General features: G+C 39.7%; 1 protein-coding gene across 1 annotated transcript in view; it reads right to left on the bottom strand.

The window, feature by feature from the left end:
* Positions 1-1,187: 1,187 nt before the first annotated feature.
* Positions 1,188-19,919, bottom strand: part of TP53BP2 (tumor protein p53 binding protein 2) — a 46,658-nt gene continuing 27,926 nt past the window's right edge. Inside the window, exons 6-18 of the mRNA XM_084513014.1 lie at positions 18,145-18,319; positions 16,590-16,771; positions 16,033-16,197; positions 15,393-15,630; positions 13,609-13,737; positions 12,985-13,121; positions 11,678-12,167; positions 10,514-11,295; positions 8,572-8,709; positions 7,842-7,975; positions 6,714-6,880; positions 4,413-4,612; positions 1,188-1,970 (exon numbers count right to left, since the gene is read on the bottom strand). Of these exons, the coding sequence (XP_084369140.1) occupies positions 1,929-1,970; positions 4,413-4,612; positions 6,714-6,880; positions 7,842-7,975; positions 8,572-8,709; positions 10,514-11,295; positions 11,678-12,167; positions 12,985-13,121; positions 13,609-13,737; positions 15,393-15,630; positions 16,033-16,197; positions 16,590-16,771; positions 18,145-18,319 (2,979 nt within the window). The 3' untranslated portion in view covers positions 1,188-1,928. The remainder of the gene's footprint in view (positions 1,971-4,412; positions 4,613-6,713; positions 6,881-7,841; positions 7,976-8,571; positions 8,710-10,513; positions 11,296-11,677; positions 12,168-12,984; positions 13,122-13,608; positions 13,738-15,392; positions 15,631-16,032; positions 16,198-16,589; positions 16,772-18,144; positions 18,320-19,919) is intronic.

Below are 19,919 nucleotides of genomic sequence, written 5' to 3' on the forward strand. Positions count from 1 at the left end.
GCTAATATATTTAAGATGTTTTACATGAATTCTGAACGAAAGAGCAGCACCACATGGTCCCACCTCTCTGAAGTTAGAAAAGGGATGGTGTTGCATTATCTCAGCATACAGATGGTTGGACAAGATCTGGGTCCCCTGGCTGTTTTCTATTACAGTCTAGCATTATTTGGGTTAAATATTCTTTGAAGGATTTGACTAACAAGTACACATTTTAACAAACTGAAGACAGGACTTTATATCCTGACTCCTTATGTCGCTGTAGCAGGAGGCTGTTGGCAACCAGACTCTTGCAAGATAAAGCACGTGCTCTCAGGTTTTGAGTTTCTGTATCTTATTTATCTTCCTCTGAAATACAAGAAAGAACTTAAATAAAAAGATAACAGTGGAAATAAGGCTTGCAACACCATTATTCCTTTTGAAAAATAAGCGTTTTCCTTAGGGGCTTACAGAGCATATGCAGAGCTTCAGTTGTCCAGGACAGTAAGTTTCCCTTTTAAGAGGGAAAAACAACATTCCAGAGCTGATGAGGCACTATCAGACACTGAATGTGTATCAGTTAATGCAGTCTTAGCCTGACATGTGATCAATGCACAAAAGGTCAATGCTCAAAAAAATGTTTCCAGGAAAGATTATCACTAACACATACCCCATTCCTGAGCTATCAAAATTATGAAGTTGTGAACATGACCAGAGCTCCCACTACATCTGATGTAATTTCATCCATTTGAGGAATTATATCCTCCTTCGTACGATTTCTTGTATTTAGGGGCACCGTTTCAGAAAGTAGTAAAAACGTATTAAGAAAACACAAGCCTGAAGGTGAGTAAATTCCTTACCTTTAAGGAAAGATTTGATCTTCTGTGTTAAACAGTATTTATTACCAAATGGTTATTTCTGAAGAGATAGCTATAAACGTTTTTTTCTTTCATTTGGAAAATATTTGTACCATGTTTTTTTGTTGTTTTTTTCTTCAAATGTGTCCTTTAGAAGCTAAGATTAAGAACAGTTATATGCGAGCATCAGCTATGTCTTAATTTCAAATGCAGAAATATCATTTTAATGAATGGGAAAGGAGGGGTTCAATTTAATACAGAAAGTAGTCAAATGTTAGCATAATGTAGAACAGCAGCATGAAATTGTTAACAGCTTCAGATAGTCTAATAAAAACTTGACAGGAAAACACAGAGTTAAAGTTTAAGAGGAGACAAAAGTTTAATGGTATCACGGTAAAATAAAAACAAGTTGTCAAGGACTACAGAAAATTTCTACATTTAGTTTTAAAAGTAAAAAAAAGTAATAAATACATGAGTCTCTGTAAAAAGAGGAATCTAAAACTACATTGTTATAATATTTTGAATACATGGAATTACTAAGATACTACAGTATTTTAAAAGTTATTGCTTAATGGATAGGTCACGTTTTTCACTATTCAGATGCACTTCAATCTTAGCTTCTGTAGCAAATGTTCTGCTTCCAGCAATAAGCATTTGGGTGCTGTGCACGTACACTTTCATTTCTCCCATCTGGAAAAAAGCCTCAGGATAGATTTGGACAAAGCTAGTTGTCTGTCTTATGACGATCCCTCCAACAGTAAACTGAAAGGATCCTTGTATTTAATGCAGAAAAATGTGAAATTCTTTTCTGCCATGTTTGAAGAAATCAGAGTGGGTACTTGAACATTAGGTTTGCTTAGGCCAAAGGCAGAAGAATTTCATTTGCTTGTAAAAGCATTATTTCAGCTTGTAGAATGCCCTCATCCATTTGCTAATGTATCAATCCTTCATTTGTTTTCAAAGCACATTCTTCATAGCTTTCAAATTACATTGTCATTGAAATAAGTCTCGTGATACTGGAGCCAACACAAAATGAATTTTTTCATTGTAAGTCATCCATGATTAGTACTTCAAGAATCTGGCTTCTGTACTATTTCATGCCAAGCTTCTTTGTCTAGGCTTAATCCTCGGATACAGCTGAGGGTAAAACAGAAATGAGATAAAAAATTAGTGCTTTAAAAGGGTACTTTTTTTTTTTTAAAAAAACCTCTCTTCGGCAATACACTTCTATAATATAACCTTTAGTAGCAAAAGCATGCTTATAAAAAAACACCCAGAGCACTAACAAAAGTAAATTCAGCATTCTTGGGCAAGCGTAAAGAAATACTTACCTTGCCAGTACAAATGAAGGCACTGAAAAGTACATATACTTCAGAGCCTTCCTCTCTACATAGATGGGTGGTCTAGTAAAAGTGTGTGGCTTTGTAAGTTAAGAGACTTTTGTGTTCAATCAAGTATGGGATTTTATCCTGCTCTATAAATGGAAATAGAGAGGTATTAAAGTGTTTTGTTTTCTCTCTCTCTGTGCGTATCAGCTTTTATTGATCTAGCTTTGGGCAAGCTGGACACAGCTGTCTGCACACAGACCCTGGAAATGTAGATGCCATGCTTTAATGGGTGGCCAGTTGAATTCACTTTGCTGCCTGGCTGTAGATCACTATCAGCCACTCTGTGGCCCTTAAGCTGTGTACCATTTACATGTTCTGGCTGCACACAGAGGTATGGAGGCTGCCCCTGCTTCAGATGCAGGATGATGATGGATGGAAGATGGCTTGACACAGCACACAGCAGTGTCAGGTGCTTGGGAAGCTCTTAGATCTCAGCAGCAAAGGGCTTTGGGAACAATACCTGCTCTGTAAAACATAGTTACTGGCATACAAAAATAAAAGGATGAACTTCATACAAGTAGGAAGGATGCATCCTCCATGCTCTAAGCTGTGGTAAGTGTCTACATTACATCTTGCTGTTTTTCAGGTAAAGTTCTCCTTAAAGATACCCTCTTCCCTATACAACCAGAATTTAGCTTTCTCCTTTCTCCTAGTTAGCTACTGATGATTAATGGAAGACCAGCAACTTCACCTAGCAAAGACTTAGCCAGTTCAGAGACTGACTTCAGAGATGAAGTCAGTAAGTTAACAGTAGTGTAACACCTGATAGTCTTCAAAAGATTTCACTTAGTATTGAGAATTCAGTATTTTGACAGTATTTTCCTATTTGCATTTAGTTTTAGAGCTCTTGCATAGTTTATGGAGCTAGTGAGTCACTAAGGGCAGAGTACAGAGGCAGATTAATTCATCTTTGTTTTTCTTCAGTGCACCTAACTGCAAAAGGATAAAAAGTGCTGTGATAAAAGTACAGCTTAATATAAGAATATAATGACTAATATAAGAATATGAATGACTAACTGTTTTTCTCTAGGCTGAACAGCTTTTCCTAGATTTCAGGTGCAACATGAAGAGTCCAGTAGTTATATTTGAGACTAACCATCAAATACTGAGGTAGAACAACTGAACAGACACAGAAACATAACAATTAACACTGGGTTTGGGCAGTGCTCCCAAAGGTTCTGTTGGGGTTGTGTTGTGCAAGGAAGATCCCTGATCTGAGCTCTGCTGCCTTGTGTTTTTCAGTACAGAAGCACAGGGGTGCCTCATGCACTCCATGCACACCTGCACTAAAGGCTGAGTGCGTGAGTTCATGAAGAAGCTGCATTTGCACAGTTTACCCTGGGGCAGAAAAAAAAAAAAGGACAAAGCTTGTGTTTCTGACCTGATTATGCAGGGCTGATGACTGCTCTCAGTTTAGAAATGTTTACATTTACATGGAAAACTAAGCAGAAGTACTACTATGTTAGGGCAAATTTAAGAGTACATCGTGGGTAAGCATGACCTGAAAGTGATACAGAAATGAAAACTGATTTCGCATTAGATACAGTAGCCCTTAGGAGTACAAATTATCTGCATGAGGAGAGAGGTTCAGCCTCCTTCAACCATCATATATCAATCAGCTGAAATTCACGGTAGTTAATCCTTAGCATCAGCAGAACCTCTCATCTCCTGCAGCAGGGCTAGTGGATATGTCAAAAAAAATCTTAATGGAATTTTTATGCATGTCCATCCACTGCAGTTTTCTAGCACCACGAGGAGATCTATGGGGAGATAACTGCAAATACCTATTATCTGTACACTGTTATTAAAAAAAAAAAAAAAAAGTAGCACAGAAAAGGGTGAAGAAATGAAAGGCCACTTACTCAAGGCTTTCGACATACAGTAAAAATATTATTTAGGACAAAACCCAGACTATGATCTGTATTTGACAATCTGGTTGCTTTTTCAACACTAGAAAAAAGATAACCATAGAACTTCGCAGCGCGTTTCTTTTAAATCTCCCAGCACAAGAGGCACCCTGAATACAGACAGGGATGGACTCAAGACTCATTCTTAATACAAGTGGCAGTTCTGAAGGTCCTTTGTACCCATGTATAACTTCTGAAAAGTGAGGAAACCCATTTTGCATACTCAGCAAAACCTTATGTACACATCATGTTCAGGTAAAATTCCAGAAATGCCAAGCACTCACCCCAAGCAGGTTGCGGGGAACGTAGCCTTCCTTGTCATTCAGCCGTGCCCACCACCACTCAATTTCATCTTCATCTTCCCGGCGCAGGATTGTCATGCAGTCTCCCTCTTTCATGGAGAGCTCATCATCGTTCTGAGCCTCGTAATCCCACAGTCCATAAATCACTCCTTTGTTCATTATTCCCATTTTCTCCTGGACTCCTGAAAAATGATAAAAACACAACAGCTCAATATAAAAACATGACACTTGGAAAGACTGCTGTACTCTTATTGGACAGCAGTTCAGGAAAAAATACCTCGATATCTATCACGCTTAGCTCCTTGTTGTCATCAGGCTACTGGAACAGGGGGTACTGCAGTTTGCCACTGCACACTGCAAACATTCCTTCCTTACATCGTGTTCAGAGAACACAAGGTAAACAGGGAGGAAGCATGAGAGGAGCACTGATTGGTAAGAGGTAAAATTTTCATGCCGGTGTTCACATTTCCTATATGTAAGTGATGAGCAAGAAACACTTGTCTGCACTCTTAGCTCATCAGTCATCTCTTTCTGCCAGAAAGAGCAATACCTGCATATGCTGACCACCATTTTCATTTTGTTTCTCGGGTGTCATTTTCTGCCAGTGTCACTTTTATTTCTCAACTTTAAAACAAATTGCACCTCAGACCTACGCCTGAAAGGTCTGCCTGCTTTTGGTTAAGTCAAACACTTAACTCATCAGTTCTTATTTTCTGCCACTGTGTCAATGATTTTTTAAACATTGACATCAGAAACACAAGTCTGTTAAATTGCTGCTAGACCAAGATAATTCATAGTTACATGCACAGATGTTTTTTTAGAATTTTCTCATTTTCCAGCTGTAAACAAAGGTGAAAAATTACTCTGTACACATTCATCAGCTTATAAGCAGAAAATAGAAAAAGGTATTTTAATCAACTGTTATATGAAATCCTTTTAGCTAATTATTCCATTTTAAAGCAGTGAATCCTGTGGTTGTTTGTTTGGTATTAACAGGAGCAAATACATTGTACATGGTATCACTAAATCTGTCATTTCCTTTTCTGTCATTTTGTACAGATTTTTACCAATGTCTGATAAAGAAAGTACCTGTTCAATTGAAGTTCTTCATTTCTGCTAATACCAGCTAATTATGTAAAATTAAATCAGTCCCCACAACATCTTGTGAGCTCTTAACCTGAATTTGAGAATTAGAAAAATTCACAAAAGAAGTATCTCAAGGCCTACTGAACACAAAGACACTATCTCTTAACTCATTTCAGAGTTAAAACCAGTACAAAATATTGGATAACTGTTATGATTGTTAATTTAGTCCTATAACCTTCCTTGGGCATTTACTATTGATGAGAACCCATTGGAATCTGGATACATAATTACTGTATTTTTGTTTAACACACAGATTTTGCTGCTAGTTAGATAAGCTTCTTCCTTTCATAGGGAAAACTGTATATTTGGCACCGAGCCAGGTGAGAACAGCTTGGGCTGTTTTGAAATACACTGTCTGAGCAGCTTACACAAACTCAGACTTCTCCTGTTACACAAAAACAAAAAGCTGGTATTTTCACTGCTATTACTCTAACCTCTTACCTACAGATGATACTCTAGCTGGTGAGCTACAAGGTGGGAGGAGGTCACAAGAACTACATACAAAACACACAAAAAAGTCATCTAAAACGTCACTGACTCATCATCATACTTGTTCACTCTCTCCGATAAAAAGAAGTTTCCCTATATTCTTGAATAAAACCTACATTTAATATGGGATTATTTTTTTCAATGTAAGAAAAGAAAAGCAGCAGAAAATCAAATTCAGTGTTTACTATCCTCAGTTTAGGCAGAAATTTGGCAATACTTTTCCTGGTTCTAAAGTTCACTTTAGGAAGTATTTCTCATTTAAAAGACACTAGGCAGCACATACAAACTGCCTACCAAGTGATCTATATCACTTTTTTTTGTATGTAAAAATATTTACATGCTGGAGTTCACCTAACCATCATCTCATATCAATGCATTTGTTGATACACATACTTAACCCATTTCAAGGTTGTATTAAAATAGAAGAATGTTGTTACTCAGATGTTCTTCACAGGCCCAATGTTATGAAGCTCGTCTCAGTGGGCCTCATTCTGTCACAGTAAGATGGCCAAAACTTCTCTTTCCCAGAGGAATTTTAGGCATGGGTACACAACCCAAGTATATGCAACTTACCACTTCTCATCCAAAAACATACCAACAAGTGCAAAGTCCCTGATAAGCTCCAGTACTCAGCTGTCATCAACATACCGTATAAGAACTGGGAGCATTGTGTGTAGCCTTCCTCCATTTCCTCACACTTGTCTGCTGCTGTCTGCATGTCACTGTAGGTCATAGCAAACACAGCTGCACCCGACTCCACCAGGAACTTGCACACCTGCACGTTATTGCAAGATGCTGCACAGTGTAATGGGGTCCTGCAAGCCAAGAAGAAAAAGATGACACAATTACTTTTATTGCTCATAGCAGTGTTTACAGGCTCCCTTGGGCAAAGCACCCTCATGTGTGACCTCCAGCAATTGGTACTCTATCACTGAAAGCTTCCTACCCAAACTACTTAAACCAGGATTGTCAAGAGCAATTGCTTTTCACAGGTAACAGGGGTTATTAAGAGCTGCCTGAGCCTTAAAGCTGGGTTTCCAAATGGATCTCTAGTTATTCTATCCTCTTCTAATCCGTCAATGTTTTAAGAATATTCCCCAGGACAAGAAAGGAGAAAAAAAAAAAACTTCAAACAAACAAAACCAAAACCCCACACTCAGAAATCCTCCTGAAATCAAGCCTATTACAGTCTAGACAATGATTTCAAAACCTGACTTGGTGACAAGTACAGGTAATTGGAGTAACTGCTGAGGTGGAGGAACAACAAACATCTGTATTCAGTCTCAGGCCTTAGATGCTTTTGTTATAGGTAAAAATAATAATAAATCACCGCCATAACCTTTTAATCGATAAGCTATCTAATACCCTTTAGGACATGTTTGTAACTCATTAACAGTAACATGCCTGGCTTGTAGGCTGTAGGCTTTCTGCTTTCTTTCATTTTTAAGTTGTTTGAGTGTTGGACAGAAAACTAAGGAAAGTTTGTGGGGCTGTACACTACTGCCCATAGCCTACATGGTTATCACACAGAGAGGACACTGGGAATTTCAGCAAATGGCTCATTATGCATAATTTGCCTTCAATATTTAAAATAAATTGTTATGTCTATTTCCTAAAAACTGGGCTTCAAACACATACTTTTTTCATATAAGAAGTATCAGTATAATTTACCTATTTATTACCTATTACCACCACTACCTTCAGAGGGAGCTATGGTAGCCCCGAGCTGCAGCTCTGTTGCAGACAGGATTCATAAAGAAGCACTAAAAGCCTTACCATCCATCGCTGTCTGCAGCATTCACATTCACACCGAATTGTACCAGGAACTTCACGATCTCTGTGTGCCCAGCACACACAGCATTGTGCAGCGCAGTAATCCCTTCATCGTTGGGCATGCTGGGATCTTCAACCTATTCAGCCAGAGAAAGGAACCATTTGCATTCTGGTGAAATTATAATAAAATAATATCCTTGTACAAAAATCAGTTGGCCTATTCTGAAATAGGATTTTGAACCGTAATTCTCTTAAGTGTTTGAGCTACAGGAAGAAAACTACAGCAGTAACCAATCCCACAAGAAGATTCATGTATAAGCTTGTAGGCTCCCTTAAATAGCAAGAAGCTAAAATGGTTCAGAAAAATAGTATCCTGATAACTTAGTAAAAACATTTATAACAAATTTCAGACACTTGCCTATCTAAGCAAAACCCATGTGAATTTTGTTTATCAAATGATTTCATAACATGACAGATAGGGGACAGAACACTACATAAGAAAATGAGGAGAAGAAATTGTCCTGCAAATTTACTGTCCTGGTGCTAAATTTCCATTTCGGATTTAACACATATAAAAAACAGCCTTCAAATGGCCATGTCATTGCTTATCATCTCAAGGGCAGACCTCCATCGTGCATTATTATTTTAGCTTCCCAGCCCAGTCCAGAAGAGCTACTGCTTTCCAGTTTGAACTGGGATTGCTGTTCCTTCTCTTATAAGACAACATCTGTACCTCATAAATGATTCTCTGCACAAGATCAAACTCCCCCTCCAAAGACGAATCCAGAAGCAATGCAAGGGGGTTGAACTTCACTCTCATCCCATGCGCGATTCTCTCAGAGCCAGTTTTACGCAAGTTTGTCCTCTTCCCCTGTGAAAACGGTAACAATTACAGGACATTTTTTCCAGGTTGAGCAAGAATACAAAATTGTGTATGTGAAAATGACAGCAGAAACAACCAATTAAGACAGTGAAATTAATGAAATTTAGACTATTTTTAACCACTTCCCCAATACATTACAAATATAGGAGGTTACGAACATTACAAAAAGATCTCTGCCTTCATCTCCAGGCAAAGACTTTGAAGTCATCGATATCATAAAATTCTCAAATACCTGATGGTCAGGAAAACTATGCATATTTTTTGTATTCAAATTATTTTAGCATTAAATCTCAGGTATGTTACACAAACCAAAAAACTTGAAAGGCTCTACAAAGTACACTTTTTCCTTAAGTACGGATGCTTCGTTCCTAACCTTCTGCAAAGCTTAGCAGAGGTTAACAGGAACAAAAACAGGGAAAATGGTTAGGGAAAGAATGTAGAACTAAGTGTAGAACAGCTTTAGATGCTCCCAATGATACTGGAAAGAAATTATGTCTATATAGCTGAATTTGTCCTCTTTCCTATAGAGAATATGCATACATTAGATCAGCGCTCTCCCCAGCTGGCTGTGCAGCAGCAATAAACACTATTCACAAGGCTATGCAAATTTCCAACAGATGTCCGAGCAAAGATGAATAGAAATGAGTCATGTTTTGCAAAAGCAAACATGTGAAGCTAAGTTTTATAAGAGATTCCTAGAAACTACTCTTTTGCCTGTTGGTTTATACGCATATCAGAAGTACAGGCTTTTTAAAGAAAGACCCTGTCAGCACAACCCAAGTCTTTAAATACGAAATTAAGAAATTGGTCTGCTTTCTTATCATCACAGAATTATTATAAAAACAACCAGAACAGAGTTCTTACAATTTAAGAAATCTACCACTCGAGTTTCCTTTTAAGAGGCAGCAAGGACACAGTCTTAAAAGCATGAAAACTTGCAATGACTATTCTAAGGCTAAAAAAGCATGCTAAAGCTTTCAGCTCCTCTGCAGTGAAATGATGGAGGTATAAGCACTTTCATGTACCTGGTTATTAAAATTACACTCATGATAGGTTTTAAAGAAACTATGAGGAACCAAAAGCATTAAGCATTTCAGATGTACAACCGTGAGATAACACCATACCACACATGTATACACAAACCTCCAAAACCAAACAAGACTAAGATGCCACCTACACTTAGCCCAAAGGACTCCATTTTGATGCAACCTGAGAATTAATTGGTGTCAAATTCAAGTTCCAAACAAACACAAAATAATCAGAAAACATTTGAAAAGTTTGAACTTGAGAAAGTGCAAGCAGCTGATGTCTACAAAGAGCTACTTGAGCAGAAACTAAATAAGTCAGTTTCCCCATACTTTTCAAGGAATGCACTTTCAAATAAACAAGTGCAATCCAGGATTAAGATAATTAATTTCCATCCCAGCAATAGAGGGAAACACTCTGAAATCTGTATGGCTCAAAAAAAAAAAAAAAAGAAAGTTTGGACTTGGTATAATAGGTAAACTTCTATACGGGATGCTTTTTACAGCCCAGAAGAGCTTGCACATAAAATTTCATTTTAAACTTTTCATCATGTCATTCACTTTAGAGTCAGAGCTTTTCATTAGTGGCATTCATTTTGGAGATAACAAGTATCACACAGACAGAGCAGACACCCAAAGAGAGACTTCCAGCCTGTTTGTGGACCTGTTCTCCCACATACGCTTCATCTCTGCAATAGACCCAGGATATATGGCAAAGCTTGAGCTGACTTACAGAGCACTGAAGTTGTAGGTTAGCTAATACTCACAGGAGGCAAGGAAAACTGTCCAGTAACTTCAGGAGGCCGCATATTGAATGAGTCCTCTCCCAAACTCTCTGGTTCCCCTGACGGATATGGGGGTGGTGGGTACGGAGGATATTCCTCTATGTATACTTCCAGTGGCAGTGAAGCCTCCAGGCTTGGTTCTTCTGTTTTTGGCTGTGTGGGTTCATCAACATCTGAAACTGCCTCAGGTACCGTCTCCAAAGCTGAGGAGGGAAGAACAGCTTCGCTCTCATCCACTGGTGTGTTTTCTGCTTCCTCAGCAATTGTTGGTTCTGGCATTGAAGAAACCATTTCTTTCTCTGGTTCCGTACTTGCATAGGGGTTTGGGATTTCCACTGGGCTTTCAGGACTGACAGCTGATGTCATCTGTTTGGAGGGATGTGATGGAGCTGAGATAGTCTCCATAGCAGCCAGAGTTGTCCTCTGATACAACAGCTTCTGAATGTTTGGGCCATTAGGTCCTTCTGGCTCGGTGATGGAGCTACGTTTCTTCAGTGGTCTGGGTGCGTTGGAAAGCTTTTTCCGTAGTGCTTCCAAATCAGCATCGCTCTGGTTGCGGTATGGGTTGGACAGGAAAGGCAGCAGTTTGGTTGGGCTAAGGGGACGGGGTATTCGCTCAGTTTCATGATTCTCATGAGCAGACGTCGTCGTTTCTGTCTCGGGCTCTGGGCTGCCTGGCTTGCCTTGGAGGTTTGAGTAGACATTCTCCGACAGCGGCAGCTGATTCTGCACACCAGCTCCTGCCATCACAGGCTTTCCATACACTAGAGAGCAGTTCAGAGAGGGGTAGAAAAAACAAAACAAAACAAAAAACAACTGTGAGTATCAGATCAACGAATATAACAAGAACACACAACCTGATTCACCTACCTAAGGCAGAGAAGCACAACAGTAGAATCAACCAAACAGAACTAAACCATTAACAAGGTTTACTGTTAGTACTTAATTAACTTGCAAACACACTACAGATGCTCTGCGCTCCTTGTTAATGCTTACATAAAACAGACAAGATCCACCTAAGATTCTTACAGCTGCACTAACCTGCTTAATTCCCCCAAGAACAGCTTTGTACCCACAGATCAGGTGGAAAGTATCTCTCTCTGAGGCTTATGAAGACAGAAGAGAGGTAGAGAACTACAGGCTTACCACTTGGGAAGTGTGGTCCTCTGGTCTGTGCTCTTGTCAAAGCACTTTGCACTGCCTGCTGGAAGTTCTTCCCAGGAGTCTGCTGTTGTGTGTACATGCTATAAATTGAACTTGCAGCCACAGTTTGCGGCTTTCGAAACGGTGGCAGTGAGGTCTCTTTGGATGGCTGAGGGGTGAAAGGTCTCACAGCTGCTGCTGGGGGACTTTCCTGTTTGGAGGAGGGAAGGATTTGTTCCTGGCTAGAAGAAGGACCTACGAGTGGTACAGAAATTCTTTGCTGTATCTGCTGGGAAGGATGAGAGGGCTGCTGTGCCACTGTTTTTTGTTTGTTCCCCATAGTTACGGCAGCCAAAGGCAGCTTCTGTGGGTTTCCATCCAGCTTAGTATCAGAAAGTTGCAGATGACTGGCTTGACCAAAATAAGGCAAGTTTATCTGTTTTGGTTTAGTAGGAACAGGTGGCGGTACCTTTGTTACATTTTTATTGGCTGTCTGAAAGAAGAAATAAGTTAATTAAGATTAAACTGGGAAAAAAAAAAAGAAAAAAAAAAACACACTTGTTTTAAGAGATCTGCCAGAAAGGACCAAAGATCCCCAAAGAACGACATGGTATCTAGCACTTGTACTATTTCTGCAAAACTGTTTACAACCTCCTGGGAATCAAAGAGGCTTCTCAAAACATTTCATCATAGTTATCACAGTTACTTATACTTTGGAACCTGTTCTCCTGTAGCAGCCATGCTTAGAACATCAAACGATGACTGGGCACACTAACTTCTCTAAAAGCAGAGGTAGACAAGAATCTGTAGGCAAGAAGCTTGCTCTACAATGGAGCACCCGACATCCCCAGTTCTCCCATGTTACTTTACCCCTACGCAATCAAATCACACCCTTGAGTCAAGATTTAGGGGGGAAATCTTCCTGCAATCAAACATCTGAAGGACTCTGCTGAATTAAACAGTACATAACTGATTAAAAAGGCCTCATACAAATGCCTCTGTACATAAAATCTTTGGAAAAAATATTTGCACACACACTAGCACAAGTAACACAGCTTTTTTTTTTTTATGTGATCAAATTATAGATTTTCATCACAGTAACTGTAGGGAAAGACTGAGTTACTGGCTGACATTAAGAGCCTAAAATACATTGTTCCTTAGAAGTAGTCTTTTAAAAGAAGACCTAGTTACTTTTCAAAGAGCTTCCTGATAGCAGTATTTGTAAAGCTATGTAGTAATCTCTATCAGATGAAATACAGAAAAACCCAGCAAAGCTCAGAGCTGAGCAGTAGCTTGTGTTCCCTGCATACCTGTGCTTCTCGCAAGAGATCTTCGCTGCTCTGGTTCTTCCTCAGTGAGCCCAGCCCAGCAGACTGATCCACAGAATCAAACATTGAAAACGGCCGCACTTTCTTCTCTTTGTCTCGCAAGAAAGCTTCTCCTTCAGCTGTTAGAGAGGGAGGAAGATTTTATTTAAATGATAACACAATTATAAGAATTAGAATCCTGTTCTGTGCAAAAATCAAGACTGCGTTCATAAGGGATGCTTGTTGCCCTGTGCTAAGGACCCAAGGGCATGCCAAATGCTCTGTCTTGCAAATTGAACTGTAGCAGTTTTGAAGGCATTAGTATCTACTTCACCACCTGAAATAAGGTATTAAAAAAAAAATCCCTGCAACACCACACTACAGTTTGCATTGCAATAGTATTTGACTTGTAGAGCTTAAGGATATGGTTTAGTGGGGACTGTTAGCGTTAGGTCAGAGGTTGGACTCAATGATCTTGAGGTCTCTTCCAACCTAGAAATTCTGTGATTCTGTGACTTTTTTGTGCTCTCAAATAAATTTTACTTTTTACTGAGGCATTTAGGAAAAACAGATGTCATTAACTTGGTTGTTCATATTTTAAGATTAGCCGAGCACATAAGAGCATACCTTGACCTTCACCAGCCACAATTCCTTTTCCTGAAGTTAAGGCTGATCCTTGAGTAACATGATTGTCTGCGTTTAAGCTATTCCAGTCAGCAGCAGACAGGGAAGGTTTTGAACTGGGGACCACAGAACCTAGGAGAGAACAAATGAAACAGGTTTGCTCAGTCAGATAATGACAGGACAAGGGGGAAGGGTTTTAAACTAAAAGAGGGGTTTAGATTAGAGGCTAGGAGGAAATTTTTCACTCAGAAGCCAGTGAAGCACTGGCACAGGTTGCCCAGAGAAGCTGTGGATGCCCCATCCATGGAAGTGCTCAAGGCTAGGCTGGATGGGGCTTTGGGCAACCTGATTTAGTGGGAGGTGTCCCTGCCCATGGCAGGGGTGTTGGAACTAGGTGAGATCTTCAAGGTCTCATTCAACCCAAGCCATTCTATCAGGTTATGCTAAGATACTGCTTTGTTGACTTATTAATTACAGGATTTTGTTTTGTTTGTGTGTTTTTTTTTGGTAGTACTCAGGTCTAGACAGTATACAAGTATCACGCCCAGGTTAACTGCTACAAAACCTATCACTTAAGGTATAGTTCATTTCAGAGAATCAGAGAATCATTCAGGTTGGAAAAGACTCAAGACCACCAAGACCAAACATTCACCTAACTTGCCAAATCCACCACTAAATCATGTCCCTGAGCACCACAAATACACATCTCAAACACCTCCAGGGATGGCGACTTCACCACTTCCATGGGCAGCCCATTCCAATGCCTAATCTCCCTTACCATGAAGAAATTCTTCCTGACATTCAATCTAAACCTGCTGCGACGCAACTTGATGCTATTTCCTCACATCCTGTCACTTGTCACTTGAGAAAAGAGGCCAAGAAACCTCTATACTGCTTGGACCAGAGCTAAAATCCATTCCAGTAGTTTTACAACCTAAACCTAGATAAAACAAAATTGTTCCCCATCCTCCAGCAGAGCAAAAGAAACCTGGTACTTCATAAACGTTTGCTGACACTGGAGAGAGGGGAGGGAGAGAAAGGAACAAAACTGGTCTACTAGCACAGCCTCCGTTTTTCCTTTTGGGAAGATTTGAGTTTCTCCTATCTCCCTGTTGAAAAGCAAGTCTGAAAGATATCACAGAAGAGATATCTGCATCTCTCCAGCTTCTTCTGACTTTCACTGAGCTGAACTTTATCTCACAGGAGGAAGATAGAGAAGCCAGGTAAACCTCCATCAATGCTCAAAGCAACGGAGGCCAAGCCTTACATCACTTGTTGAATTTATGTCTCTCTATACTCCTGTGTCACCAACATGTCAGCAAGCTTATTGCTATTTCTGTGCTGCAATCAACTACAAGAAATGTTATAAAGAAGGCAACGTTCGTTAATCTTTTACACGTCACTTCAAAAATGCATGATCAGAAAACTTGGCTTTGTTAGTTGTTAATCATGTCTGCCGTAAGACTGTCTAGAAAGTCAAACAAACACTATTGTACAGTTTTTAGGAGAGTAAGAAAAACACAAGGGATCACTAATTTATAGAAGAAGCCCCCTATGTTCTGTGCAGTATAACAACTCTAATTATTCACTGGGACAATTACTTAATTTATAACGCATTGAATCCTATAGCCTCAGTGTTTATAAAATATATTCACTGGATCAGGCAAATTGCAAGAAGACTTCCACATAAAATAGTATTTTGTTTTAAAAGAAAAAAAAATCAGGGCTGGTAAATTAGAAGAAAATGAAATAGTTCTGGAGAAGAAATCTTAATTTCAAGCTATTACCTGCAAGAGCTTTAGCTTGTGAACTGCTCCCAGCTCGCATGTTCGGCAGAGTTTGTGTTTTTAGAGGACCATCAGGTGCCTGCAAAGTTTGTGTCCCATCTGAAAACGCTGGCTTCACCAGAAGTTCAGGTCTGGAAGCAATACGTGGCATAGTAGAGGACTGGATGTAAGGACCAACTGCTGCCACTCGACTTGGAGCAGAAGCCACTGGCTGGGGTAAGTTCCCATCTGAAGAAACCTTAAAACATTTCAGGGAAAAAAAAAAAAAATTATGCTGCAGCTTCCATGCATCAGAAAGTTAGAGCTAGAAGTCAAAAAGGATAAAGGAAGTGAAAAAATATATTCCAGTATAAAAAATGAAGCTTTTTTTTTAAACTTTAACAGATATAAATATGATGCAGTAATAACAACAACAAAAAAGATTCCATGACAGCATAAAAAGACTTGTCTGTAAACAGTAAGTAGGTTAACATCAATGTACCATGAAAAGTACTTTAATAATACAAGACTTCCACCACAAACAGATAAAAATCACAATTCTAGCATCTGAACAGCCCTCCCCACAAGCAAGTTGTTACTTCAGTCCATATGTGCCACAAATAATACATACATATTTTTAATTAAAATATCCAGCACTTACTGGTACATTCTCTTTCTGTTGCAGAGCTGCCTTTTTCTTCCAGAGGCGCTCCCGCAGCTCATTAACACGCTTATCCATGACTGCCACCTCTGAGTTGCGCTTGTTCAAACACTCCCTCTGTTGCTGCAGCTTGGCATTCTGCTCCTGGTTCAGTTTGTTCCTCAGCTGAATAAATTCATGGTGGAGGGGGGTGGGGAGAGGACAACAAAACCAAAACAAATTAACTAAATTAACTTTCAGGATGAAGGACAGGAAACAGCTACAAAGGGAAAACCCTTCTAAAAAGTCAAGCCTTGCTTGCAAACTCCTGAGATTATAATCCCCTGAGAAAATGCTGGGTAGTCTCCAAGCTGTGCTCAGGGAGGAGGTGCAGACTGAAAACCCCATCCCCTGCCTGCCTCGAGCACAGTGCCTCCAGTCCTCCATCTGCAGCACCTGGGCGACTGCACAGCTCTGCCCAGAGTGAGAGCGTCGGGATCTCTTCCCAGCAAGGCAAGAAGCGACCTAACCAACTTTCCACCCTTCAAGCTGTGGGTCACCCACAAGCCCTGTGTTACCTGCAGCTCCTTGTACAGGCGGTCGAGCTCGGCTACGGCTGACTGGTTGTCGTGGTAGCCATCAATCCGGCCGTTCTTCAGCATCTCCAGCTGCCTGGTGAGTTCCTCTACCTTTGACACGGCCAGCACTAGCTCACGCTGCTTTTGCTGGAACAGGCTGTTCATCTGTTCAATCTCCTCCACTGAAGAGGGCGAGAGAGCACAATAGTCGCCCTGAGAAACAGCTGAGCGTGGGCTGCTTCCCAAGCAGCACGGCGGGGGCAGAGAGCGCCCTGCTGTCCCCTGGAGCAGCGCGGCACAAAGGCTGTGGCCGGCTGCTGCAAGCCCAGGGCCTCTGGCAAACCAGCTCTTCCTTGCGGGAGCTGCACATGCAAACTTGGTAGTGAGATTATGGAAATCCCAGCTACTTAAAGTACTCATTGGGGGGGTGTTGCTAAAATTTATGTAACGCTCAGATTCCACAAGAGGACACTCACTCAGCCACAAGGCATATTTATGATGCTTATAACTCTGAATTTCAGTCATAGGGAAGACAAATGACATAATGATAAAACACTCAAGCTGTTACATTAAACAAAGCCCTTTTAGAGTTTACTACACACAGCTGTCATCAGCTGTTCTTACTGTCCAAAACTGTTGTATCTCAGAACAAAACCCAAAGCAGTAGCTGTTCAAGCAAGTGCCAAGACCAGACCTTCTGGGATGGTGCAGGGAAGCATGATCACACATGCTCTCAGATCTCAGCTCGTGTCTTTTGTGTTACAATGTGGTGCTCTTCCTTTAAACTGAGTTGTATCGAACAAGATAAATATCAAACAGATAATGCATTCTCCCCACAGAAAATCTTTTGTTTTTATCTGGAAAGCACTACACCATTTTTATCTTTTTACTCTAATAAAGCAGTATATTTTCATTTCAGTGCACATGAAAATGTCAAGTTCTGTATGACACAGACACAGAGGTAGGAAGAAAAGAGAGGCAAAAGAACGTATGTTGACATGAAGTCTGAAATAAAATATTTAATACTGCATCAACTTGCTGAACTGCAATCACCCAACTAGTACTGTAGAAAGACAGACACCAGTCTAATTTTTGTAACTGAAAAGAAAATACACAGCCACTTTGGTCATTAAGTTACCTCCTGCGTAAGAGGCAACACAGGTAACATGCCAATCACATCTTTTTTTTTTCAGGCCAAGAAGAAAATAGCAGTCTAAATATATGTGTAGTTTTAACATAAAGAGTGGAAAAAGTTACTGTGGTACAAAAACATATTCAAGTAAGGAAACAACCTACACTGAAATTAAAGAGCAGAAACACTAGGCTCAAAACAGGCTAGAAATGCACTTATGGGATATTTTGAAATATGATAAGAGAACACTTTTTGTTCTTGGTCATTCAGGAGTGCTCTTGGTAAATGTGAGATGTGAAAACAAAGATTAATTTTTCTTGGAATACTGCAAATACCTCATCTAAATCACTGAAATCACCACAGATTTTAGACTTCCAAGAGCCATGCTCCATGAAAAATCATAGCCTACTTTCTCCAACTCACCTAACTTTCCATTGCTGAGTCTTTTTTGCTCCACATGCCCTTTCAGTGCTCTCACTTTCTTAAGTTTGGCTTCCTGATTCTCAGCAATTTCCTTTAATCGCTTAAGTTTTTCCTGTTCGGCAGCTTGTTGTTGCTGTCGCTGATCTTGCTGTTTGAGGAATTTCAGACGCTGTTCCTACAGACGAGATAAGGAATTTATTTACTTACTTATTTTTAAAAAGAAATTATGGTAAGGTATTGACAGCAACAGTGTCAAAACTTGTATACAATTGCCATTGCAGCTCAGATCATCAGTTGCTACAGCCCAGTATCCTGACTTCCCAGAGTGACAAGGAGAGCCTGTGAGAACAGGGCAAGCACCTCCTGATACCCCAATACATGTGCCCCAATACCATCCTCCAGGAACCACCATTCAGTAATGCGAGAGCCTCCTGAAACAAAGCCATGTCTAACAGCCCTTAGTACATTTTTCTTCCATGACATTGCTCAAATCCTTTTAAGCTAAGAAAAAAAAAATAGCATTTACTTTCCATGATGTTTTCGAGTTTCATTTAATCACCACTTTTTCTTCAGTTGCCAGAACTAGTGGTTATTTCCTCTCTACTTTCTCCATGCTGTACGTTACGCTTCTCTATCATATGCTACATTTCAACATGACCTATAGTCATTTAGATATTGTATATATATATAAGGTATTCCATAAATTATTGATCACTTGTCTCACTCTTTCTACTTTTTCCAGTTCAGTTAGAACTTCCTTTAGCTGGGGAATGACTGCACAGCAAAGCTCTGAAATTTTACCATTTCCAGGTAATAATCACCAACATCACAAAACAGAATTGAAGACATAGGAAAACCTTTATAGTGACCTAGCCCCACTTACACAACAGACATCATCTCAATGGAGAGAATTCTTCTCTCCAAGAGTGTACGAGTAGTGTGGTGCACTATTAGTCTCCATATATATAGAAGTCTATAGTTCAGAGCTAAAAGAAACCACTAGATCACCTGTAGATGATCCTGTAAGTACTAGCCGTATTTTAAGTTACTGGCTCATAGGTATGACTGTCAGTTCTGGAAATTATAGGTTATTCCAATAGTAGGAGAACTACTAAGACTTTCCCAAGCATCCAGCCAAAGACCAACAGCCACAACTTTCAGCGGCTACTAACATTAGAACATTTCCTCCAAAAGAAAATATAAAAACTAATTTGTGGGGGAAAAAAAAAAAAAGAAAACAAAACACATACCAGTCATATTTAGAAACATGGGTTCTTGTGCATTTTGATTAAAAAAGAAAAGCAAGCTTGCTTTCCAGAGAAAACCAGGCAGCACCTGCAGTATCTGCACTTTATACAGTATACGCTATGTTTTCCCATACAGGAAAAAGAGTCAAAAAAAAATATATATTACAGCCCACGTCTAAAAAGAAAGTGTCTTTTTCCTTCTGAATCTATTTTTAATACTGCATCTGATTTCAGAAGGCAGGAAAGTGGCAATGGAAAGCCTTCCTTTAGAACAAAAGAATGAAAAATTAATGAAGAATTCTCCAGTGGGACAACCATAAGGCCACTCCGCTTGCTACCAACCACAGGCAACAGACACCTACCTGATGGGTGGCCATCCATCATACTCAAGCTCTTAACTATTTATTATTTTTTTTTTATGTCTTGTATGACTTCCTTTACACCAAGCGTATAAAACGTTTGTATTTCTGGTTCTATATATACAGTGACTACAATTTCAGAGTTATTACAGAGACCTCAGAGCTATCT

The sequence above is a fragment of the Aythya ferina genome, assembly GCF_964211825.1.
Source record: "Aythya ferina genome assembly, chromosome: 3".
In the NCBI taxonomy this organism is placed as follows: Eukaryota; Metazoa; Chordata; class Aves; order Anseriformes; family Anatidae; genus Aythya; species Aythya ferina.